Below are 24,996 nucleotides of genomic sequence, written 5' to 3' on the forward strand. Positions count from 1 at the left end.
AGAGAGAAACTATTTGGGGACGACAGTTAATTAGTCTTTCTGAGCCATATCTTCTTCATCTGGGGAATGGAATAATCACCGGTAGGATTAAATGAGGTATGTAGGTGAGGTATTTCGTACAGTGCCTGGGACACCGTTGTTCATTAGCTGGTAAGTATTACTATTTGCTGGCAACAATCCATCCATGGAAGTAATCAAACGGGAGCCTAGGGGTGAAGGATTTCAGGAAAGGAGGAAGGCTCAACAGTTCCAAGGCCCTTTGTGTATCACAGCTGGTACTCTCTTCCTCTGTCTCTGCCTCTCTGTCTCTGTCTCTTACCACACACACACGTGAGCGTGCGCACCCACGATGAGGTATGTTAAGCAAACTATAAAACTCCTCCACTGATACCCTCTAGATTTTTTCTCCTGACATAAGAGGAACTTCTTGGTAATCTAAATTTGGTCCTACAGTGGATAGTAGAAATGACCTTCATGGCTGATTGCACGATATTTAACATCAAATTGTTGCAAATTTTGACTCCAGCTAGATAATGAGCCCACTTGTATATTTTGTTTTTTATTGGATTCTCTAAGTAAAAGTGTCTACCTCACAGTTTGGCAGCTGCTGTGGGAGAGAAATGGGGTCCCCAAGAGTCCTAGAATCAGCAAGCATCACATTGTCAGGCCTATCGCAGACAGAAATCACTATTCCCTGACACAAACCCCTCTCTGTGATGAAACAAAGCCGCTATGTGGCAGGCCTTCCCAGCAGAGAATTTTCTCTCCTCTGATGAGACCTGAGGAGAGATGAGGAGACAGAACAAAGACCTGGCATCTGGAGCACAATTGTGGGAAGAGGGTCTAGAATTTTTCCATGATCTGTCAGTTCTCTTTTTTTCACAGCATCTATCTCCTGGTCAGCAACTTTCTCCTCACCTTTGGGCCTGAGTGTGCACCCAAGGTCCTGGGTTTATCCCCTAGAATGAGGACTCCAAGAACCAAGCCTACTGTGAGTTGCTGTGGCCCAGCTCCCTCAGGACTCGGTTTCCCTGGAGGCCAGGCCTACTGGACCTTGCCGCCTGCCCTACTTCTGCCCTCCCTGGTTCCATCCTTGAATTTCCGAGAAAGCCCAACCTCTTAGGCTCTGCTCTCCACCCCTTACTCCCCTCCCCCCACCTACCAACCCACCCCTTTTCAGGGCATAAGGGACCTTTTCTATTTGCAGATCCTAAAGAAGCTGGTTGCCAAGGTGACAGGAGCAGGAACAGCAGGGAGCCATGGGGGAGGGGCTCTGCCCCCAAACAGCTGTCAGTGGGAGCAGTCCCAGCTGGGACTACAGCATTTGCCTGTTCTGGGAGGACACGGCCCCCAGGGGGACACATTCCTCTCCGCTATGATCCCCCACTGCCCCTCACCATAGGTCTCCACTGGTTATTCTCCCTGGGGGCAACCAGCCAGCCAGCTTGAAAATGCTCCAATAACCAACAAAACCTACCACCCCCCTTTTCTCTCTCTCTCTCTCTCTCTCTCTCTCTCTCTCTCTCTCATACACACACACACACACACACACACACACACACACACGCATGCGCACATGCTCTGATCCCTCCGTTCCTTTGCAGTGGGTTGGCTGGGCAGGAGGCCAGAAGTTACCTCTGCCTGGGGACCCAGGACCCAGGGCAGGTGCTGCTTCAGGCTGCCCCCACCAGGTCATAGGGATTATTTCCATCTTGTTTTTTGTTCCAGAGGCCCTGAGAGGATCCAGGGTATCCTAACCCTCCCCACTGCCTTCCATTTAGGAGGTGGGGGTGGGGCAGTGGAACCAAGGGCTTACAGAGAGGAAGGGGTAGAAGGAGGAAAAAAGAATGGGAGGGGCCGGTAGGAGGCAGAAACCATGCAAAGCCCACCGATTTGTGTGGTCTAGATACGGCTCCCAGCTGCTCCATAGGAAAGTTCTGTGGAACCACTGCTCTCTGTATTGCGTATACACACATAACCCTAATCCCAGGCCATGCCTGAGGCCCTGGACCTCAGCCTGTAATTCACTGGTGTTCACCTTTACAAGGTTCAAGAGAAGAAAGCCTCCCACTAGACTCTGTAAATTGCAGAATTTAGAACCATCAGACTCTTTGAGCTTGGGATCAGGTACAGGAAAGGCCTAGGAAAGGCCCAAATTACTATAAGAAATGAAAGAGGCAAATATGGCTTAATGATTAAGAATACAGAATCTGGGGGTGCCCACGTGGCTCAGTGGTTAGGTGGCCAACTTTGGCTCAGGTCATGATCTCACGGTTTGTGGGGTCGAGCCCCACGGGTTCTGTGCTGACAGCTCGGAGTCTGGAGCCTTCGGATTCTGTGTCTCCCTCTCTCTCTGCCCCTCCTTTGCTCATTTTCTGTCTCTCTCAAAGATAAACATTTTTAAAAAAATGCAGAATCTGGCTAAGCCAGCCACGGAATTGGTTCCTGGTTCTGCCACTTACTACTTATGTGACCTTGAGTGGCTTATGTAGTAAGTTCTTGGGCAACTTCTCTGGGTTAGTCTTCTTATCCGAAATGGATAAACATGGCTACCTTACTGGGTTCTTTCGAAGCTGAAAAGGGGTGGTGTGCATAAAAATGCCTAGGGTATGGGGGTGCCTGCATGGCTCAGTTGATTAAGCATCTGACTCTTGGTTTTGGCTCACATCACGATCTCATGGTTCATGAGATCGAACAGCCTGCTTGGGATCCTCTCTCTCCCACTCTCTGCCCCTCCCCCACTCACGCTGTCTTCCTCTCTCTCAAAATAAATAAATGAACTTAAAAAAATGCTTAGTGTATAATCTAGTATACAGTAGATGTTTTATCAGTGCTGGTCCCCTTTCTTCCCGGTTTTCTTGAGATTCCAGGGTTGCCTAGCACCTTTAGGAAGAACTCAAGAACTGGCCTTTCTTTTGAAGGGTCCTTAGAATCTAGGGGGCTGGCTTAGATCTGGGGAGAGGCTACATTTTGGCTTGGGTGGGAATGGGGTTCTCAGGAAGTAGAGTTTGTAGTTTGAATGGGAAGGGTGAAGTGGTGATTTGGGGTCCTTGCCCTAGTCCAAGCTGCTGTCAACTCATTATAAGATCTCCAGCCTTTACCCTTTGAGCCTAGTTTGTTTCTCTGTAAGAACAGGCTGGACTAACCTCTGAAGAAAGCAATGCCAGCCGGTGAGAAACATCTGGAATCACAGGGCAGTGAGGCCTCGGTAGGGGGCTGCCTTCCTCAGCTTAGCAGTGACTGTCAGAAGGCAGAGATTAACTAACCATTTGTCCTTGAAACCTCAAAAAGGTAAATAAAGGACTTTAGCTCAGATTCTGCCTTGCTCACTATCATGACATTGGACTTGTGCTTTCCTCTGTCTTAAATACCTCCCCCGACTTTGTCTGTAGGGTGAACTACTCATGCTTCAAGACTCATGTGCCATCTTCTCCGAGGGACAGGATCTCTGGCCCATGCTCCCGGCAGTGAGCTGGCCATGTGTGCCCATATCTACCTTGGACTTACTCTATAATAGAATTTATGAAATTGAACGGATTTGCTTATATATCTGGCTCCCTCCTTTTGACTGCACACTCCCTTAGGTAAGGATGTGTATTTGGACCATCTTGGTTAATCCAGTAACCAGCATACATAGGTTCTCAAGAAAGAAAAAATGCAGGTGAGATTGGATGGTAAAGTGGTCTGGATGAGGACAAAGGGTCACTGGTTACCTCAGGGGTGTGACCACGGTGATTCTCTTTTTAATGCAAAGCCACGTGGTCTCTCGCCATATGTATTTCCATGGTCTAACAGCTTGGTCTGATTCCCTAGACTGGTAAGTCTAGGCTCTCTGCAGCTTTTCTTTTCTTTTTTTTTAAATTAAAAAAAATTTTTTCATGTTTATTTATTTATTAAAATTTTTAATAAATCTTTATTTATTTTTGAGAGAGAAAGAGACAGAGTGCAAGCAGGGGAGGGGCAGAGAGAGAGGGAGACACAGAATCCGAAGGAGGCTCCAGGCTCTGAGCCGTCAGCACAGAACCCAACATGGGGCTCGAACCCACAACCACAAGATCATGTTCTGAGCCGGAAGTCTAACGCTTAACCGACTGAGCCCCCCAGGTGCCCCTCTCTGCAGCTTTTCTAAAGAAAGACTGCCTACGGTAGGCAAGGCTGGGAGAATGTTAGCAGGCCGGGAGAGAGGTCTAGCCTCAGGGAATGCTGAGTCATCCCCCAACCCCCCACAGATTCTGCCTCACAAGTAATCTGGTTTTTGTTGTTGTTTTTTTTTAATCTTCTAGATTTTTTTTTTTTCTCAAGTGTCGCCCTCATTGGCAAGCCTTTTGGGATCCCCTCCCCAGAGCTAGATAGCTCCCCTGTGCTCCCGCGTATCCAGAGCTCACGGATATGACGGCGCTTACCACACTGTACTTCACGGCACTCGTCTACCACCCAGACAGGGCCCTCCCTGGACGGCAGGGCCTGAGTCTCATTTATCTCTGCATGTCCAGAACTGGCAACGTAACTGGCAGAGATTAGTCAACAAATGTCTGTTGAATGATGAGAAAATCAACTTCCCACACTTCCTCATCTCCCTGAGTGGTTCTTACGTGCATCTGGCTGGCCCCTGTCCTTTTTGCTGACACTTAGAGAATTTCAAAATAGTCCGGCTGCCAACCTCCGCTCTCTCACAGCTGAGAGCTATGATTGTGTGCTCCGAGATTCACCACCTTCAAGCCCATCGCGAAGGACTCATTTATTCCAAATGATGTGGCTTCCTTCTCTCAAGCTAGAAGGAGACCTGGTACAGAACCAGGAACCGGTGAACTTCTCAAGATTGGAAGAGGCCAGAGAGACATGGGGCTGGTATCTTAGCACGTCCATGGGAAAAAGGAACGTTTGGAAGTTTTCCCCTACCCCGTAGTGCTCCTGAGTTTTCAGGGATAGGATCCTTGTTCCTGGAGCCCTTACCTGGTGCGACGAGGGGGTGGGTAGCCACAGCGGGCACCATCCGACTGAGCCCAGCCCGGCCCTCCATGCTCCCTGGCACACCGTTGTTACCATCTCCTTTCTTGAGTGGCTCCATCACACTGTCACTTATGCCAGGCTTGGCACCTGCGGGGGAACCCTGAGCGGTGTTTCTGCCTTGTGACGGGGTAGGCAGAGGCTGGCTACCACCTGGCGTGGGTTTCAGGGCCAAGCTGGGCAGGACAGGCTGAGTGGGGGTAGGGCCCGAGGCTGCTGCAGCTGGTGTCTGCTGTGTTCGGAGGGTCAAGTTCTGTACCTGGAAAAGAGGGGTCTATAGGAGTCCAGAGAAGGTGGGTAGGAGCAACGACAATACACAGTTAAGATAGGGAAGGAGTTAGGGATGGACCTAGGAATGGCTATACAGGATAGTGGGTTGTAAAATCGGAGAGAAAGAGAGAAAATGAGTTAGGGGCTGAAAAAGGAACCAGGAGCAGGTAGAGTTTCTAAAGGGGACAAGAAAGAGTGCTAGTGATTGCATCCACCGGCAGAAGAAATTGAATTCTGAGAAGGGATGACTGTCTAGGCTGGGGCGGGTTCTCTCTCCCTTGTTACCTCCTCTCCTCCCCCAAACTATCAGGATGGGATGCATTGCATTTAGAAAGAATTCCCAGCTACAGCGGGGCATGGGGCTTCCCATACTCAAAAAGGCCAGGGCAGAAGTGAAAGTTAATTGACCAGCACAGCCACCAGGCAAAGGATTATCTTGTCCTCAGAATAAATAAGGTTTAGGCCAGGATTCGTGCGCTTACTCAGCCTGGCCCCTGGTGCCCTCTGCTGGACGTACGGAGGCTGTGCCAGACCTGCTCTGACAAATCTGATGATCTCGGCTACCAAGCGCTCTCCAATTCTGTAGCTGGGGTGGGGGTGGGGGGTTCTGCCCCACTGCCCATAGAATCTTTACAGCCACAGCAGTATCTGTGTGCTCCCAGCAGAAGGTGGGGACCCAGGACTTATCTTTGCTCCCTCTTCCATGCCATCTTCCCCCAAACTAGAGGTGCTAGCGTGTATAACCAGAGTGGGATTTTCCACTTGAAAAGCAACGCAGAAGATATACTGGGGAGGGTGTCAGGTAAAAAGCTAGCAATGACCACGCATTACTGGCAGCCATGTTTGCCTCAGTATGCTGTGCTCTGACTCCTGATCTATGTTTGTGAGGGAATAGAACAGAGCCAAGGGTGGCTGAGGCCTTCTCAACAGGGAATTCATTAAGGAGTAGAGTAAGTCTGGGAGCATCGGGATGTCCTGTCTCCCCCCGGCTTTCCTAGAAGATCCCAACCTTTCCAGAGTCCAAGCTCCTCCAGGCCTTGTGCCCATACCCAGTCTCAGTACCCCTCTACGGAGGTGCCCACCCCCCTGCCCTCCCACCAGCATGGAATCCTCACCTGGGCGGGGGTGGGGGGCCGGGCGGGGGAGCCAGTGCCGAGCTCAGGCTGCACAGTAGCGACGGTGGCCGTGGGCGTGAAGATGAGCTGAGGGGACAAAGGAACAGTGCCGCCTAGGCTCCTAGCTACCTGCACCAGGTTACCTGGCTGGGCCTGGAATCACAGGAAACGAGGCGCCTTTTACCTGCCCAATGTGGGCTCAGCCACAGGACAGGACGGTTCAGCCAGGGAGCAGATATGGGGAAACAGGGAGGCAGGAGAGGGAAAGAGTCCAAAGGGGGCCACCTGAAAGTCTCAAGAGGCTTGTAGAGTCCTGATCCAGGCTGGGCAGTGAAGGGGAGGGTGGAGGAGAGCCAGTCTGGGGATGCAGGTCGGGTTTACTCCAGAAGCCTCTGGAGTGGCTCATGAGGAGCTCATCCTAGAGGGGCCGACATTCCCGGGACACCCTGAAGTCATTCTCTCCACAGCATCCTGGGGAGCAGGGACCTAGGGCGCACACAGATGCCCTAGGACCTCTTTCCAGGTCTAACCCACTCCTGACTCCATGTCTGGGCCAGAATAGGACTCCCCTGCACGAGGGATCAAATTAGATGTGTTCTTTTCTCAGTCTGTAGCCAAATTTAGATTCTGGTAGGGGGTGTGCAGGGATAACAGTGGTAGAGGAACCAGGGCGCCCAGAGCCATACTCATGTCTGCCTCTCCTTCCGTGGGGTACAGGCTACGTAGTGCTCTCTGAATGACACTTCTACCCCACAAGCCTAGCTTGGTGCCCATGTGGACGTGCTGGTGTCCCACAGGCTGCTTTCCCCAGACCTCCGAGAGGCATGTCGATGTCTACTCCTCTGTGCCTGCGTGCCCTGCTTTGGGGACAGAGGCAGACGGGCTTCAGGACTCCAGCTGGGGCAGGTGAGGAGGACAAGGGAATGAGTAAACTGAAGACAAGGGCAGGTTTGGGCAGTGTCACACTGTGGCCGTCCTGTTCCCTAGGAAGTAGAAGGTTGTTCCGTATACTGTGTGTCTATGAAGCTATTCCCTGGGAATGGAACGTCCACAAACAATGAACTCAGAGTCAAGAAAGGAAGTGCTGGGTCAGGACCCGAAAAGCTCCAAGCGTCAAGTTCTGGTCACAGAATCAAAGTGGTAGTGGTGGTGGAGGTGGGGGGGGGGGCGCAGGTAGGACTGTATTGTCTTCAGGAGGGCATATCAAGGAGCTGAAGGGAGAAATCTTCAGGATGGGAGACATGAGATCAGAGTCTGTGATCTGAGCCCAACACAGAGCTGGAAGTTATCGCCTCCTGGGGAGCATGCTGCTGTTTTCCCTGGAAATTCTTCTAAATGTTAGGAACCCATAAGGTTCCTAAGGACCTTTGCATCCCTTAGGGACAGGTATAAAGGACAGATTCTAGGTATGCACGTCCAGGGCTGATACTGTGCTGAGCACATTCTACACATTCAAACAAGCTGAATTAATGAGTGATAGAGTGACCTGATGGGCATGGGGTCCCAGGTAGGAGAGCAGTGGAGGCAGCAGCATGTCCTGGAGCTGAATGCCACTTTCATGACTTGGGCTGGAATACACCTTTGGCTCTTGAGCTAGCGGTGGCCAGTCCCTACAAGGATGGCCACAGGGGCCAAGACCCCATTTCTGTACAGTACCTGGATGTCTGTGCGTTTGCTTATCTTAAGTGACCAAGTGTACTGGCCATCTGGGCATGAGCCCCTGCATTTTCTACCCTAATTAATTTGGGGGAGCAGTTTCTGAGAAGAAGAAGACAATTAGAGAAGGAAAGGAGGCATCATGGGCAACCTTCTCTATTTCAGCCGGGAACCCCACCTGTCCTTGGGTCACTGAGCCTGTACCAAAGCTCCCACTCAGCCTTCCAGGCGCCCTCTTATTTATTCCACCCCTTACCTCTTGCTGCCTGTCCCTTGGTGCTCCTTCCCACCCACCTCTCTAGCCTCCTAGTTCCCAACTTGTCTGCCTTTGTCCTTCCAGCCCACCTGAGCCGTGGCCCAGGCTGGGTACTCACCATCTGTGCCCTTAGATACATCTGCGCTTGGCTTGCAGTCAGGGCCGGAGAAGACGTGTTACCCAAGAGCACGGCCTGCTGGGCGATGCCTGACGCTGTCGCTGAGTTGACACTCTGTGCCCGGTTGATGAGCTGGGCTGCTGCTGGGGAGGCTGCTAGATTGATCTGATGGGAGAGACACACACAGTGGGAAACAGGAAGTTCTGTTAGTAACCTCTGTGCCTCCCTCATCCATTTCTTTCCCCCTCTTCTGTTCCTTGGTGGATTCGGCCTTCTCTAGGACCATCTCTGGTCCCTGGGCCCCTCAGCACTGCCCCATCTCTGGCCTACATGTGGAGCTGCAGGGAGGGTCCAACGGGGGAGAGACTGAACTGTAAACACAGAGCCTGGACACCGGCATGAAAGACGACAGAGACTTACTGAAGGGTTAGAAAGAGGCAAATGCTTCTTTTTCTGGCAAGAGTAATAGATTCCAGCCATGACTGCACACGGCTAGGGATTCACCACCTGGGGCTGGGAGCCCGCAAGCATCTGGGGCAAGGAGGAAGGAGCTGGTCCCAGAGCTATGGGCTCTACCTGCGGCTCCCCAACCTACTCACCGAGGATGACTGGGCTGGGGCCTGTGCAGACACATTGCTGCCTGAAGTGCTCCCTTGTCTGTTGGCCACCAGGCTTGCCTAGAAAAGAACAGTTTGTATCGCTAGAGTCCCAGATCTCCCCCAATCAGTCCCCGAGCTCTCAAAGGAAGGACTTCAGGAAGTACTATAGGACAGCGGTCAGTTGTCAAACGCCTAGGGTCAAACCCCCATTCTACCTCATCTGCGTGTGACCTTAAGCACGGGCCTCACTTTCCTCTTTATAAAGTGGGGATAATAACAGAATCTACCTTGTGGCATTGCGGAAAGGATTAAACGAGGCAAAGCATTTAACATAAGCACTCAAATCGTTAGCTATCACTGTTACCCATCTTCCTAGGTCTCTGAAGCCCTCTGCTCCACCCGGCTCTATCAGATCGGGCTCCTGGACTCCGCCAGAGAGTCGTGCACGTGCTGTCTGGCACATTCAACCTGCCCCCCTCCCCGTGGCTGGCTTCTCACTCTTCCAGGGTCAGCTTCCCATCACCCAGCAGACGGGCCTTCCCTGGCCACCCAATCCAGGGCACCTCCTTGTTCTTCAGTCAGAGCGAGCTGCTCCTCTTTCGGAGTGCTTATCACAACTCGGAGACTTAGGTATTCTGTTTCCTGGTCTCTCTGGGGTTCTGTTTACTTGCTGTCACCCTGCTTTAAGCTCTGAGAAGACGGGGTGCACAGTATTCAGTGTCTGACATGGACTGTGGTAGGTGCATAAAACTTTTGTTGAATGAATGAAGGAATGAATGAATGAGTTCCTCTCAGCCACCAAGGACAGACAGGAAGCTGGGTGGGCCACGGCCTTCTCTTGTGGACACCCCCGTGGACCCTCGCCCCTCCCGGTGGTGTGGTGGTGTGGGGAGGAGGGGTCCCCCCAGCCCTTCTTCCTGCGGCCAGAGAGTTCTACCCCTGCACTCACGGGCCTGAATGAACTTGGGGAAGATGCCGGACCCTCTCTTGGGTAAAGGACCATGACCGTCCTGCCCACGCGCCAGGGGAAGAGAAGGCCCGGGGAAGTGCGCGCGGCACCTGCTCCCCCTCCCTCTCGCTTCTGCCACCCGCCAGGCCCGCTCTCACCTGCTGCACGGCCGCCAGGCTCTGGAGCTGGGCGCTGCTGAGGTGCTGCTGCTGGAGCGCTGCCGTCTGCAGCATGAGGTGCTGCTGCTGGGCCGCGTACATCTGCTGCAGGTACTGAGCCGCCGTGCTGGGCTGCCTGTGCAGCGCCTGCTGGATCACCTGGGAGGGGAGAGCCGTGGGGACACCGTCAACCTGCTCGCTGCGGACCCGCCCCTTCCATGACGAGGCCTTGTCAGAGGACAACCCTGGGGCCTAGCGCCTCGCCCTAGGGAGGTGGGAAGGCAACTGCCTTTTGGACTTTACACTCCTCTGCCTCGTCTGTCTGTCCTGCACATCTTGGGCTCCTGTGCTCCTCTCCAATCCACCTGCTCCTGCGTCAGCCCCCTTGGGGAAAGTCAGAGCAGCACAGTGATGCTCTGACCAGCTCTGGGCAGTGGCGGGGGGGCGGGGGGGGAGTGCGGCACAGGGAGATAGGGGGTCCTGTAAGCCTCCGGTGACACTGTGTCCCGTGCCCAGCTTGTTCGGCAGCCCCCCTTCCAGTCATTCCCCACCCTCAGATCTGGGTGACTGGGATGCTGGATGGTGACAGCAGGGGAATCGAAGCTCAATAAAGCAGAGAGAAGGGAAGCGGGTAGGGGAGAGAGAGGCAGGTCCGAAGGGGGGGCCTATTCCAGCATTAGCAACACGGCTAGCCAAATGAAAACAAGGGCAACAGCCTCCCGGCCGGGGCTGCCTCCCACGGTCTGCCCCTAGCTGCCTGGAAAGTCCTATCCGTCCCTCAGAAGGTCCCCTTGGTCTTGGAGAGCAGACCAGAGCCACAGGGATGACGCATTTCTCTTCTATTCTTTCCCCCTCCCCGTCGGTCCCTCTTTCTGACCACCATCACCATCACCTGGCTTTACTGCTGTTCCTCTTTCCTGCCGCCGTCTCTAGGAAATGACAAAGGCTGCCTTTGATCCCGCTCCCTGCTCTTCACTCCCAGCCCCCCAAAGCATCCCCTCGCCCCCAGGAACAGAGAAAAGGGAATGCCTTTCCTCCAGCCCTGAGATCTTCTGTCTTCTTCTCCTAAGCCCCAGGGACATTTCTCCTCCTTCCTCCTTACCTGGTCACCCTCCTGCCATCTCTTGCTGCCTGATGCTCCACGAGGGTCCTGGCCAGGCTTCGGCCCTCTTGCTACCCTTAACTCTGCTAACTCCCTGGCCATGGGGCTTCCCCCAACCCTGGCTCCTGCCCCCAACTGGCAAGCATCCACTCTGGCTCTCTCTGGCTCAGCGTGGATTTTAGGGTCGGTGGCTCTAGGACAAAACCATTCGTGGGCTCAGATTTGGGGTACTGTAAAACCAGGCTGATAATCGCGGATTCTTCATGGGCTCTGGGGTCTCCTGATTCCCCCCACCCCATCTCAACTCTTCAGGTCCCACTCTCCTTCAGCATTCTCTCCCCTCAGTTCTGTTTATTCCTTGTCCTCTCCCAGAATTCCTTCCTCTTCTCCCTTTCACCTATGCCTCTCTATTTTCCTTGGACTCCTGATCTCCTGGACCCCCCGCAGTCCAGGCAGCAGCAGCAGCGGAGAGATACTGTGGCTCTTCCTCACCAGGGGTTGGTGTCAGGGAGTGGAAACGGCAGGGACCCTGAACGGTTCGGCTTGGGTACGCAACACGACCGCGGGTGATTCCATCTGCCGGAGCAGAAACCCCATATTCCTTGTACCCATCCCGGGGATGGGATGAGGGCTGGGAGGATGGCACGTCCCGACGTGGGATGCTGGGAACTGTTCTCAAACACTCGTGATCGGAGGGGCCGGGAGGAGGCTAGTGTGGGGGGCGGCAAGGATGGGTGCGGGAAACGTGCTTTTATTCCGTGGGAGGCAGAGGTAACTGGGAGAGGAAAGATTCCAGAGTCTCTGATGGTGTCTTCAGACGCTCTCACAGTCTGCTGCGGCCCCTCCTCCACTCTCTAATCTGCGCCCAGGGCCAAGGCAGGATGAGGTCACTGGTCTGGTACATCCATGCTGGATGAGCAAAGTTACTTGGAGTAAACACTTCTCAGCTGCACACGCTCTTTTCCGTCTGTCTTATCTGGGAACCTCAAACACTGTGCTGTTTTTCGTCTTGACCCGGACGAGTTACTGCCTTCTCTGAGCCTCAGTCTTCTCAACCATGGAAGTGCGCTTGATAACCATTTTCAGCTGGAGGAGAAGATAGGCCTGCCGTGATCCTCGCAGCGCGGGTACCAAAGCAGATGGCGATGCGTGGGCACGACTGCGTTTGGAGCCATGTGTCATCACCCGGGAGGCCTTGTGGCACACATCACCCGGGAGACACTTTGCAAACCGCTGCTTTAGGGAGATTGCCTTGGGGTTCCTTTTTGTCCTCGCAGACACTTAAGTTTTGTTACGGGGCAATGGTCCTTCAGATAGTGGGTCGAGGTTCTGGCTGAGCAGCTCCCAATCGTTTCTCCTGCTTGTTATTTTTACTTGTCCCCACCCCCACACCCCTTTTACACTTTCACCTGCCTATCATCCCAAATAGCACTTTGGGATCTGAATCACCAGGTGAGACAGGGATTTTCCAGGTCTGCGAAGTTCTCCCACTCTCCCCAAAGCTCCTTGATCGGACCCATCTCACGTCACATCTCCTCTAACTGTGCCTCAACATATATCCCTGAACACACTCCCTGATGCCCACTCTACCTCCCATGCCCATTTATTCCCCAGAGCATGCCAACACGTCCTCCCAGCTAACCACAACATGATCGAGGAATACAATCTCTAGATCAGCCGGAATCTTACCTGCACGGTCTGCCGGTCAGGAATGCCGCTGTACACAGAAATCTGGGGCCCGGCAGGGCGGCCACTCCCACCACTGCTGCCACTGCTGCAGCCGCTGCTGGCACTGCTGGCGACACTGGCACTGCTGGACGTATGGGGGACTGGCAGCTCATTCTCCATGGCCTGCGGGCTGGCACGGTCAGCGAGCTCCGAGGACAGAAGAGCAGGCGGATGCTGGGAGCAAAGAGGCAGAAGTGAAATGTCAACCAGATGCTTCCTATAGGTCACACACATACTCATCGGCTTTCCATCAGCCCAGGGTGATGAGGCCTGAGACACGCCTGCCCGCGGAAGGACACGGCCAGGTGTGGTTCGCCAGGTGAGTTTTGAAATCGGATCTGCCTGATTCTGAAGTGTATGACCTGGCACTCCCTCCTTCTGCTGGAGGGGCTGAAATCTGCACAGAGGTAGATTTCCTACAATGGCCTTCCTGGCGGTCATCTTAGGGGTCATCTCTCACCCCGTCCCCGCCCCCCCCTCCCCCCCATCTACCTCTTCACCTTTGGGATGGAGAAACTGAGCAGCACAGTCTGTATGTGTATAGCCGATCAGTGGAAGAAATGGGATTAAAGGTCTGGAGAGAACAGAGGGAGAAAGAGACAGATCAGGAGGCAATAAAATAAGCTGAAGTGTTTATTTGGTTTTGTCTTTCAAGGCCAGAAGAGCTGCCAGTGTGTTTGGAGTCTCTGTTTTCTTGATGAAGTATTTAGTGAGTGCTCTCTGATCTAACGCTGAGCATGGCACTACATTAGGCAGTGTGATTAAAACTGCAGGCCTTGGGACCGGAAAGACTTGGGTTTGAGTCCTGGCTCTGCCGCTTACTCGAAGGGAAACGCTGGCAAATCACACTTCTCCAACCTTCTGTCTCAATCTGTCAGATGTAAGAATACACGAATTGGTTAGGAGGACAAAGTAAAATAATGACACAAAGTGCTTAGTAGAGTGTCAGGCAAATACTCCATGCTCCACAACATTGGCTGTTGTTGTGGTTATTAAAACTGTCCCCAGTCCGGTTCCAACAGAGCAATCCCCTTCCAAGGTGGAACTGGCACAGCCTCCTGGAACCTTCTATCCCAGTCACTAAAGAGTGCCAGAAATTCCCTCAGGGACCACCCTGTGATCTGGATTCAGAACGGGAAATCTACACATCCCCTTGAAGCATGTGTTGGGGGATGGGGACCTCGGAGGGAAGGAGGGGTGGTGGGGAAGGCAGACCCAGATCTGCGGTCGAGTTCCCCTCTTTCTTCTTTCATGCTATTCCTAAAATTCTCATTTCTATATATGAACTTTTCCTTCTGCCTATTCTTTCCTGTATCTAAAAACAACACTCATCATCCCATCACAAACACTGAATTCTCTGCTTGCAGAGTATGCCAGTTTCATAAATGGAAGAAATAATATGATTTTTCACACTAACAAGAGCATTGATTAGTACAAAAAACTAAAATTGTCATTAATGTCCTGTTGTCTTCTTCCCAGGGCCGCTCAGTTTGGAGGCTGTCAACTTCTGACTGGGTGGGTTTCACAGTGAGCTGAACAAAGTGGGGGTGAAGGCTAAAAGGCAGGGATGTGGGGGTAAGGAAATCCAGGCCACTGCCAGCTGGCAGTCAGCAAGTTGAAGTTCGGAGGCCTGTGGCTTCCAAGGCAGGACAGCAATCTGCAAACAGCACTCAGGACCTGGGTCCTTGAGCAGTGATTTTCCCTAATGTTTGCATGTCTTTTCTTTTCTTTTTTTTTTTTTTTTTTTAAGTTTATTTATTTATTAGAGAAACAGAGACAGCGTGAACGGGGTAGGAGCAGAGAGAGAGGGAGAAAGATAATCCCAAGCAGGCTCCACATTGTCAGTACAGAGCCCGACACGGGGCTCAAACTCACAAAACTGTGAGATCATGACCTGAGCCGAAACCAAGAGTTGGATGCTTAACTGACTAAGCCACCCCGGTGCCCCTGCATGTCTGTATTTAGTGCCACAGGGCAGGGCCCTTGTCCATGAGTTCCCTTTGTCCAGAGCTACACTCAGTTCTGGGCCTCATTATGGCCATCACTTACTTATCAAGGATTCTTATAATGAAAACAACAATGCGGGAATCACTGAAACCGCAGAGTCAACAAGTATTTCCAGTGCTCTGCTCAGCTACCCCCCCCCCCGCGCCATATCTTATGTTCTAAGGAGGGACAGGTAGGCTGCATAGAAAGGAGTAGAAGGCATAATTCTGATCTTGCAGAAACTGACAAACTAGTTGTAGAGATGAGGCTCACTTGAAATTTCAAGGATCACCACCCACAAGTCAGAGTTCTGTTCAAACATGGAAGATCCCATAGAATCCCAAAGTCTTCTTTTAGTTAGATGCCTCACCTCCCTTTCCCAAAGCGTTGACCAGAATTGGGTTTCAGTCCCTACTTTCATTCCGCTCTAGGAGGTCTCAGTGGAAGTACTCATAACCATAAAACATAAACTGAGAAGATGGCAGCAGCCACAGCAAATTAAGGATAGGGTAATCTACACATCCCAAATGATCAAGCTTCAGCTCTATTTTGTCTTCCTTTTGCAGCAGCTAGGGCAGATCTCGTGCACAGAGTGTACTCGATCCTTGTTGAGAAATAAAACAGGACAAAATTCTAAAGACCCTCCTGTATGGAAACACTGCACAGGCGAGGACAGCAACTGCTCCCCATGCTGGGGAGGGAGACTTAGCAACATGGGGACACAGACACAACGCGCTTCCTGAACTCTCTTGTTTGCCTGTCTCCTTCCTTCTGCTGATAAACAAGCCTTTCCCTTCTCTCTTCATTCTTGCATTCTTGGCTTCTGCCCCCATCGCCTCCACCTGGCCTTTTCTGTCTCATTAATTTTTGTCCCCAACCCCTGGCTTTTCGGTTTTCCCATTCTTGTTCCTGCTCCCCTGTCCCTATCCTCTGTCATATCTGTGCTTCCTGGTGCTGGCCCCATCCTCCTCCCTGGGGAGGATCACACTCACCTGGATTGTGCTTTGGCTCTTGACTCTTTCTCTCTGACAATCTGGAACGTGTGCATGCGTCTCCCCCTCCCCCTCCTCTTGCACTTACCCAGGTCCCATCGATCCTGAGTGGTTGCTCTGCTTTACTGCAATGAGCTCTCTCTCCCTGTTCCTGACCTCTGCTCTCTCCCAACAGCGTCCTGACCCCACTCACCTGTCCTGCCCATGACTGCCCTCACTCTGCCGCTGCCTGTCTTGCCTCCAGTGCTCTAGTTCTCTCTCTTCTTTCTCGTGGTCTTCCCGTCTGAGGATCTACAGCCTCCCCTCCCCCACCCCACCCCATCCTGATCCAGCAAATTCTCTTGCCTTCATTCAAGGCGTGCTCTAGATAGTGCGTGTACCCACCCTCTCCCTCCATCTCTCTGGCTGGCACTCCCTGTTCTAGCTCAGGCTTTTGATAGCTACTGCTATCTCTCAAGTGTATGCTCCCTCTTTGGCTCTCACTCACTCACGCAAAGCAGAGGAGGGAAGGACAGACTGCCTAGGAGATGATGGAACACTTAAAAGGAGAAGTGACAGTTGAGCTGCCAGAACCCACACTTTCTCGCTTTCACAGCATAAAGCTGCCCTATCCCCCCTTCCACTCAGTCACTTCTAGAACCTTCTGCGATCAACAGATTCCTAATTCCCCCCAAATCTGAACACTTACTGAACATCTACCACATTCAGGGTGCTCTTGCTAAGGACTGGGGATAGAAAAGAGGTAGAAGATGTGGATCCTCATTTTAAGGTTTTCACTTTTGTAGGGGTATCAGAAATGGTGAACCCTAAGGCCTTTTGCCCCAGAAACAAAAAAATGCACAAACACAAAAAATGTGCTTACAATTGCAGAGGTTAACGAATCTTTTGAAGCCTGTCCACTGACTCTGGACTAAGCAGCTCTGCTAGGTAGAGATACGGCAGGAGATACATATTCAAAGATAAAAATATTATTAGCTACCATATGCTGAGTTCCAAATGAGTGATGGGGACAACATTTGCTAGTGTTTAGAAGAGTGAGGCGCAAGGTATGTGTGCAGTGGGATAGATGGACAGCGGAGGAGGGTTTACTTCAGGCTTTATGAAGCCCAGACCTACGCTGCTGCTGGATAAACAGTCACGACTGTGAGATGGACAGTGCCCAGCCCATCCCTCTGGACTTTCTCCAGTAGCTCGGTTTTCCTAGGAGAGGCAATGTACTAAAGGAGACAGAGCATGGAATTAGAAGTTGGTTACCGCCAGCTTTGGGAACCTGCCCACTGTTGCCACTGCATGGTGTTGGGCAAGGCAGTCTTTCTCTCTTAGTTTCCTAACCTGCAAAATTGGGCACCCTGGTGGGGTGGTGGTGGTGTATGTGTGTGAGTTAATCTCGGCCCCATTTCACTTTCTAACCTTATACAGGCATGCCTCAGAGACATGGTGGGATTGGTTCCAGGCTACCACAATGCAAAGAATAGCACAATAAAGGGAGTGGGATGAACTTTTTTGTTTTCTCAGTGCACATAAAAGTTATATTTATGCCCTACAGGTGTCTATTAAGTACGCAATAGCAGTACGTCTAAAAACATAATGTATATACCTTACTTAATACTTTATTGCTGGGCGCCTGGGTGGCTCAGTCAGTTAAAAGTCTGACTTTTGATTTCGGCTCAGGTCATGATCTCATGGTTTATGTCAGCACGGAGCCTGCTTGGGATCTCTCTCTCCCTCTCTCTCTGTCCCTCCCCTGCTCACACTCGCTCATGTGTGCTCTTTCTGTGTCTCAAAATAAATAAACTTAAAAAAAACTGAGGGGTGTCTGGGTGGCTTAGTCAGTGAAGCGTCCAACTTCAGCTCGAGTCATGATCTCATAGTTTGTGGATTCAGGCCCTGCATCGGGCTCTCTGCTGTCAATGCTGAGCCTGCTTCGGATCCTCTGTCTCCTTCTCCCTCTGCCCCTTCCTGGCTTGCTCTCGCTCTCAAAAATAAACATAAAAAAAAAATTTTTTTTAAATGCGGGGCGCCTGGGTGGCTCAGTCGGTTAAGCATCCGACTTTGGCTCAGGTCATGATTTCATGGTTCATGAGTTCGAGCCCTGAGTCAGACTCTGCGTTGACAGCTCAGAGCCTGGAGCCTGCTTCAGATTCTGTCTCCCTCTCTCTCTGCCCCTCCCTGCTCACACTGTCTCTCTCTCTCTCTCAAACATAAACATTAAAAAAATTTTTTTAATAAAAAAATAAAACTTAAAAAAAAACCCTTTTTAGTTTTCAATACTTTATTGCTAAAAAATGCTAATCATCATCTGAGCTTTCAATGAGCTATAATCTTTTTTGCTGATGGCAGGTCCCGCCTCGATGTCGATGGCTGCTGCCTGGTCAGGATGGTGGTTGCTGAAGGCTGGAGTGGCTGGGGCAATTTCTTAAGATAAGACTACGATGAAATTTGCTGCATCGATTGGCTCTTCCTTTCACAAACCATTTCTCTGCAGCATGCGATGCTGTTTGATGGCATTTTACCCACAGTAGAACTGCTTTCAAAATTGGAGTTCAGGACTCTTAAACCCTGCTGCGGCTTTATCAACTCCGTTTATGTACTATTCTAAAGCCTTTGTTGTCATTTCAACAATCTTCACGGCATCTTTACCAGGAGGAGATTCCATTTCAAGAAACCGCGTTCTTTGCTCATCCACAAGAATCAATTCTTCATCTGTTAAAGTTTTATCGTGAGATTGCAGTCGTTCAAATATAATAATGAAAACGTTTGGAATACTGCAAGAATTATCGAAATGTGACAGAGAGACACAAGGTGAGCAAATGCTGTTGGAAAAATGGCGCCAATACACCTCCTTGACACAGGGTTTCCATAAACCTTCGATTTGTAAAAAAAAACCACGGTACCTGTGAAGAAAAGAGCTATGCCTGTATTCCATGATGCGAGTCTACTGCTCTTGTCTGGGGGCTCTGCTCTCTTTCACCAAATACAACGTGCTCAGGATTTCTTCTGTTCTTTAATTTTGATGAAGTCCCATTTATTTATTTATTTATTTATTTATTTATTTATTTATTTATTTATTTATTTATTTCTTGGTGGCTGCCACATCTAAGAAACCACGGCCTAATCCAAAGTTATGGAGATTTACGCCTAAATTTTCTTCAAAGGGTTTTATAGTTGTAGTTCTTAATGTAGGCCTTCGATCCATTTTGAGTTGACTTTTGTATATAGCATGAGGTAAGGGCACAACATTATTTCGTTTTCATTTTTTAAGCCGTGGTAAAACACACATAACATCAAATTTGCCATTCACCATGTTGTGAAGCCATTGGCACCATCTACCACCAGAACTTCTTACCACCCCAAACAGAAACTCTGTCAGCATTTTAGCAGGAACTCCTCATTCTCCTCTTCCCCCTGCCCAGCTCCTGGTAACCTCTCATCTACTTTCTGTGTCTATGAATGGGTCTAGTCTAGATATCTCATGTAAGTGGAATCATACAACGTTTGTCCTTTTGTGTCTGGCTTATTTCATGTAGCACACCGTTTTCCAGGTTCATCCCTGTTGTAGTGTGTGTCCTTTTCTGCCTGAATTCCGTTATATGTATACACATTTTATCCATTCATCTGTTCATGGACACTTGGGTGGTTTCCACATTTTGGCTACTGTGAATAACACTGCTATGAACATTGATGTTTGAATCCCTGCTTTCAACGCTTTTGGGAATTATGTAGGAATGGAATTGCTGGACCATATGGCAATTCTATGTGTAGCTTTTTGAGGAACCACCAAACTGGTTTTCCCAACCTCATTCTTTTGCATGTGGACATTCCTGTTGTCCCTGCACCATTTGTTGAGTTACTTCTGTTCTTGGGCCCACACCACTTCCCCAGCAAGCTTCTGAGTATGGCAGATCAACCCTCCACGAATTGACCCTGCCTGCCTCCCTGGCCTCATTTCCCACCCTTTTTCCACACTACACTCTCACCCAGGATATGCCAAACAACTTGAAGGTTTGGATGCCTTGTTCCCTGTTTACTAATGTAGTTTTACTCATGCTATTCCCTTCCCCCGAAATGCCTCTCTTCCATTTTGCAATTAACCAACTTGATCTTCAAAACAACTTGAGTCTCCCCTGTGAAACGCTCACTCAATGCAACCTCAAAGCAACACTTCTCTTGCTTCCTTCGATCTAGGTCCTGACATCTTCCATTAAGCCATCCAGTTGGATGGCTTCCCCACAACTCTTTGTGTGCTTACCTCTTTCCTAGCACTCATAACGTAGTATTGCAAGAAAGTGATTTGCTTTTGTGTCTGTCTTCCCCACTGCACTCTGAACTCCTGGAGAACAGGGGTCATATCATATTTTCCCATATAGACCTGGTGTTTCATTCAATAAATGTTTGTTAAATAGAACTCTTTGAAAGGCACCACACTTGGTCCTACTTCTCATTTGAAAGCTCAGCTTAATTTCTACTGCATTCAAAGAATTCTCCAAAACTAGTTTAAAACACATACCACTGGTGATTTAATTTCTGCACCTGCCACCAAGAGTGTCCATACTACTACGGTTATTTATTGAGCACCTACTACATGTCAGCAATATAAGAAATGCTTTATATCTTTTAAGTTTATTTTTTATTTTCTGAGAGAGAGAGAGAGAGAGAGAGAGAGAGAGAGACAGAGACAGAGAGAGACAGAGACAGAGAGAGAACATGGGCATGAGAGGAGGAGGGACAGAGAGAGAGGGAGAGAGAATCCCAAGCAGGCTTTGCACTGACAGCATGGAGGCCGATGTTGGGCTCGATCTCATGAACTGTGACATCATGACCTGAGCCGAGATCAAGAATCGGATGTTTAACTGACTGAGCTACCCAGGCGCCCCAAGCGATGCTTTACATATACTCATGACCTCCCTTATGGTGTAGGTTTTATTCTCCCAATTTTGTCAGTGAGGAACGTATCTAAGTAACTTATCCAAGGTCATCACTGAACTAGGATTCAAAACTGGGCCTGAGCTCTTCCCATTACACCTCTGAGACTCTGCCTATAGTCTCACCTTGGGCCATTATTCAGTGGCATTGGGCAAAGCCCCTCTCAGAGCATACTAGACTTTCAGAAGTAGAAAGGAACTGAGATCACTGAATTTAAACTCTTGATTATTTATGTCTATTACATGTTTTATATTTACAAAATAATCCGTCCCTCTCTAATACATACATAAAAGATAATATGCACATGTACCCACCAACCAGTCTAAGAAATCAGACACGACCATAATCTCCCTTGTTTTTGCTATGTAAAAACTGAAACCCAGTTTTCAGGGAAGTGGCTCACTCAAGGAGTTATGGCTCCTTTGACTCTCCCCCAGTAGCATGGACAAGGAAGGAACCCCCCAGAAACCTACTAGACTCGTGGTGGTGGGGATTTACTCAATCAGAGGGTTGGAGTTTGACCCTGAGGAGAAATCAGAAGCTAGGGTCTTGCCATATGTCACTTTCTCAATGGTCTCCTGGTAGAAGGCAACTCGTGTCGGAGAGAAACAGTGGAATTAGAAAGCGTGGACCGACATGTTAGCATTCCCACTTTTTCTAATAGAGTTCCTCTTTTTGAACCCAAGCTTTCAGTGTTTACCCACTCCTGACTTCTCTCTGCCTCAAAGCTCTGGTCTGTGGGATGCAAACGAGGCATCCGGAGTCACAATATGGGATCTGTGGACTCTCATTATATGCGCCCAACCCTGAGGCCTCATATTAGAAAATCTGAGCCTTTAAACTTTCATAGCATCTAAGCTTTCAGCACCTTCTACACCCCTATTCAATTTCCTTTTAATTCCTACTCTGATTTCCTCCCTTCTCCTCCTTCTAACTAGTTCCTTATTTCTTCCCCAAGGCCACCATCCTTATGGACACCCACTGTGAAGCACAGCCAAGTCTGATTGATGACCAATATCCAGAACCGGAAGTCTGTTTTGCTTTGGGTTCCAGCTCACTGTGTGGTTTTAGGTGAGCCCAAGCTCTGAAGGCTGTGATTCCTACTTTAGTCAGTTCTCCTCTCCCGACCGCAAGGGGCCGCTTTGAATGACATGCCAAACGGACTAGGCTTGGATAGTGATCTTATTACAGGTCTCTGCCGCCCACAGGGCCTGAGACCAGCAGCTGGAGAAATACTGATGGTTCTGCCCTGCCAGGAGCCACCAAGTCTAGGGAACACTAGGCCTTTGTCCCCAGGGTCAGGGAAATCCATTTGCTGCGGATTACAGCTGTGGCAGAGTTTCGAGGGAAGTGGAGGAGAAAGATACTAAAAACAGAGCTCTCCAAATCCTGACCCTAAAGCCCTTGGGGTAAAGTGGGGTGGGAGCTTTTCCTAATGGAATCGGAGACTGACAGGAAATGAGAGGTCTAGTCTGCCCCACAAAGGCTGCTGGTATTATTATTCCTATAGTGGCTTGTGTACAGAGAGTCTGAAAGGCCGACTGAGGGGGTGATGGTGTTCCTTTGCTCTGGCTCTGCCTCTCTATAGTTGCTTCTCTGACCGAGGTCTAAGTCAATAATAGCAAAGTGTTCAGGCTCTCTAGACTTAGGGGACCTGGGGGAGACCGCCTTATACCTCTGAGCTGCTGCATTAACATAAGTATCCTGATTTACACCAGTCTCATTATGCCTCTGGCAGCTGTCGGAGGCTACTGATACACTGGAAGCAGTCCAAATGGATTCAGCTCAAATCTCCTCAAAAAGTTCCCTCTCTCTCCCCAATCCTCTGCATGTGGCCTCCTTCAGTGAGAACCACAGTAAATAAATGACTGCTAGAAACCAAAGTAAATAAATGACTGCTAACAAAGACAGAAATGAAGGATGAGAAATTAAAATGGATCACATAGCCCAAGCAATCAAAATAGAATGATTTCATTGTGAAACAGAGCCACATAAATTTAAATAGACTTTTTTTGAAACCTCATTGTTTTCTGCATAACTTATAGAAAGCAGACTGTATCAGGAGTTTCGGGGGGTGCCTGGGTGGTTTAGTTGGTTAAGCTTCTGACTTCGGCTCACGTCAGGATCTCGTGGGTCGTGAGTTCGAGCCCTCCATCAGGCTTTCTGCTGTCAGCGCAGAGCCTGCTTCAGATCCTCTGTCCCCCACCTCTCTCCCCCTACCCCACGTGTGTGCACGCGCGCTCTCTCTCTTGAAATAAATAAACATTAAAAAAAAAAAAGAGTTTCTGTAACAAGCTGATGCTCCTTGGTTGAAGCATGTGAAGAGGAAAAAGAAGGATTTGATTTCTCTTGGAAGGAACGTATGGGTAAGCCATGTTATGCAGGTGCAGATGGGACTGAGGCACAAACATGAGTGTGTCTAGACCCAGGCAGCTTTAGTCCCATTGTTCTAAGACGGGGCATCTTCATGCCTGCATCTCCTATGGCAGGGATCGGTCCTTTCTGAAAAGGACCAGATAGCAAGTATTTTAGGCTTTGCAGGCATACGGTCTCCGCCACGACTACTCAGTTCTCCCGCAAAAGCAGCCGCAGACAAGTCATAAGTGGTGTGTGGCCGTGTGCCAATAAAACACTAGTTACCAAACACGGTGGTGGGCTGGGTTTAGTCCACAGGCTGTAGTTTACAGGATGCCCGTTCGGTGGCAAGGTCATTTTTACACATCAGCCACATGGCTGACAAGGTACCTATAGCATATTGGTTAACAGCATAGGACCTTTTTTTGTTAGGAAGACATGGGTTCGAGTTCCAACCAGGCCACACACTAGCTGTGTATTCTGGAGCAAATTGTCATCTTTTGGGCCTGAATTTCCTTACCAGTAAAATGAGATCATATATCCGTACGGGGCGGTTATATGGATTAAATCGAGTGTCCGTACAGCACTGAGGGCAATATTTAGCAAACAGTAAGGATGTGATAACCGGCAAGGTTGCGAAGCCAATTTGAGATTTGGAGAACAATTCCTTTCACCTCAAATTGTGAGGATCCCATAAGTTATTTCTCATCATTGGTCACAGATCATAGTTACACTTAAAAATCCCTCTTTAAAAGAACCATGGTCCATTTTACCTGTCTAAATTTTTGTCTCTTTTTAGAAAAAATGGTTTCTAATGTTTATTCATTTTTGAGAGAGAGAGAGAGAGAGAGAGAGAGAGAGGGCGCAAGCCTGAGTGGGGCGTGGGGGGACGGAGAGTGAGGGAGACACAGAACCTGAAGCAGGCTCCAGGCTCCAAGCTGTCAGCACAGAGCCCAATGCAGGCTCTTTCCAGCCTGGGCTCGAACTCACAGACAGTGAGATCATGACCTGAGCTGAAGTCGGTCACCTTACCAACCATGAACCAACCATGAGCCACCCAGGCGCCCCATGTCTCTCTTTTTTTTTAAGGGTAGCTTTTCTAGAAGGCTCCTTATGAACATAAGATGGAAAGAAAGTCAGCCTCTATACTGTGATGACCAAGAACTTCAGCTTCCTAGTTGTGTGACTGAGCAAATTACAGGACCTCAGGCTTCAGGCTCAATTATAAACTGGAACAATAATGCCATCTTGCAGGTTGCTGTATTGGATGAGTTAATCCATGTAAACAGTTGGAACCATGCCTTGTACTTAACAAACAATAAATGGTAGCTGCCATCATCATCATCACCATCGACATTTTCATTATTATCGACACTGTTAAGGGTTCTTCAGTAAGAACTTTGATTCCAGGGCTTACATAGAAATGCTATTCTACTGGTTGCTCAAAAGACAAATACATACACAAAGTTGGATCCAATGATTCTGTTCAGGTGGTGCCTAGCCTTAAGGCCTCCATTGCTTTAACTTCCTAGCTAGCCATCACACATGATGTCCACGTCCTTTCCCCCCACCTCAAATGCTGCCTGTTACTGGCTAAACTGTGCCTCCTTAAAAAGCTTAGTGAGGGTTCCAGCCTCCAGTATGTCAGAATGTGAGCTCATTTGCAAATGGGGTCATTGCAGATGTAAGTGGTTATGATGAGGTCATATAGGAATAGGGTGGGCCCCTAATCCGATATGACTGGTGTCCTTAGAAAAGAATGTCATATGAAGAGACAGACAT

At 49.8% G+C, this 24,996-nt stretch overlaps 1 protein-coding gene and 2 long non-coding RNA genes across 10 annotated transcripts in view; 2 read left to right on the plus strand and 1 right to left on the minus strand.

Moving 5' to 3' along the window:
- PHC2 (polyhomeotic homolog 2) overlaps nt 1-24,996 on the minus strand; it is a 116,265-nt gene that overhangs the window by 40,197 nt on the left and 51,072 nt on the right. For 4 of the 8 annotated variants that reach the window (XM_045035503.1, XM_011284748.4, XM_045035502.1 and 1 more), the window contains exons 2-7: nt 12,920-13,132; nt 10,129-10,287; nt 9,022-9,099; nt 8,423-8,587; nt 6,393-6,545; nt 4,954-5,266 (exon numbers count right to left, since the gene is read on the minus strand). In XM_045035503.1, the coding sequence (XP_044891438.1) occupies nt 4,954-5,266; nt 6,393-6,545; nt 8,423-8,587; nt 9,022-9,099; nt 10,129-10,287; nt 12,920-13,078 (1,027 nt within the window). In that variant the 5' untranslated portion in view covers nt 13,079-13,132. The remainder of the gene's footprint in view (nt 1-4,953; nt 5,267-6,392; nt 6,546-8,422; nt 8,588-9,021; nt 9,100-10,128; nt 10,288-12,919; nt 13,133-24,996) is intronic. The other 4 variants (XM_045035506.1, XM_045035504.1, XM_045035508.1 and 1 more) reach the window with 2 other exon arrangements.
- Nucleotides 2,860-4,567, plus strand: LOC109502216. Its single transcript, XR_002160673.3, has 3 exons — nt 2,860-3,291; nt 3,393-3,584; nt 4,284-4,567. It is a non-coding gene; the product is annotated as an uncharacterized LOC109502216 (long non-coding RNA).
- Nucleotides 13,129-18,927, plus strand: LOC123379557. The gene is made up of 2 exons (XR_006584139.1): nt 13,129-13,277; nt 18,277-18,927. It is a non-coding gene; the product is annotated as an uncharacterized LOC123379557 (long non-coding RNA).

The sequence above is a fragment of the Felis catus genome, chromosome C1 (genome assembly GCF_018350175.1).
Source record: "Felis catus isolate Fca126 chromosome C1, F.catus_Fca126_mat1.0, whole genome shotgun sequence".
Taxonomy (NCBI): Eukaryota; Metazoa; Chordata; class Mammalia; order Carnivora; family Felidae; genus Felis; species Felis catus.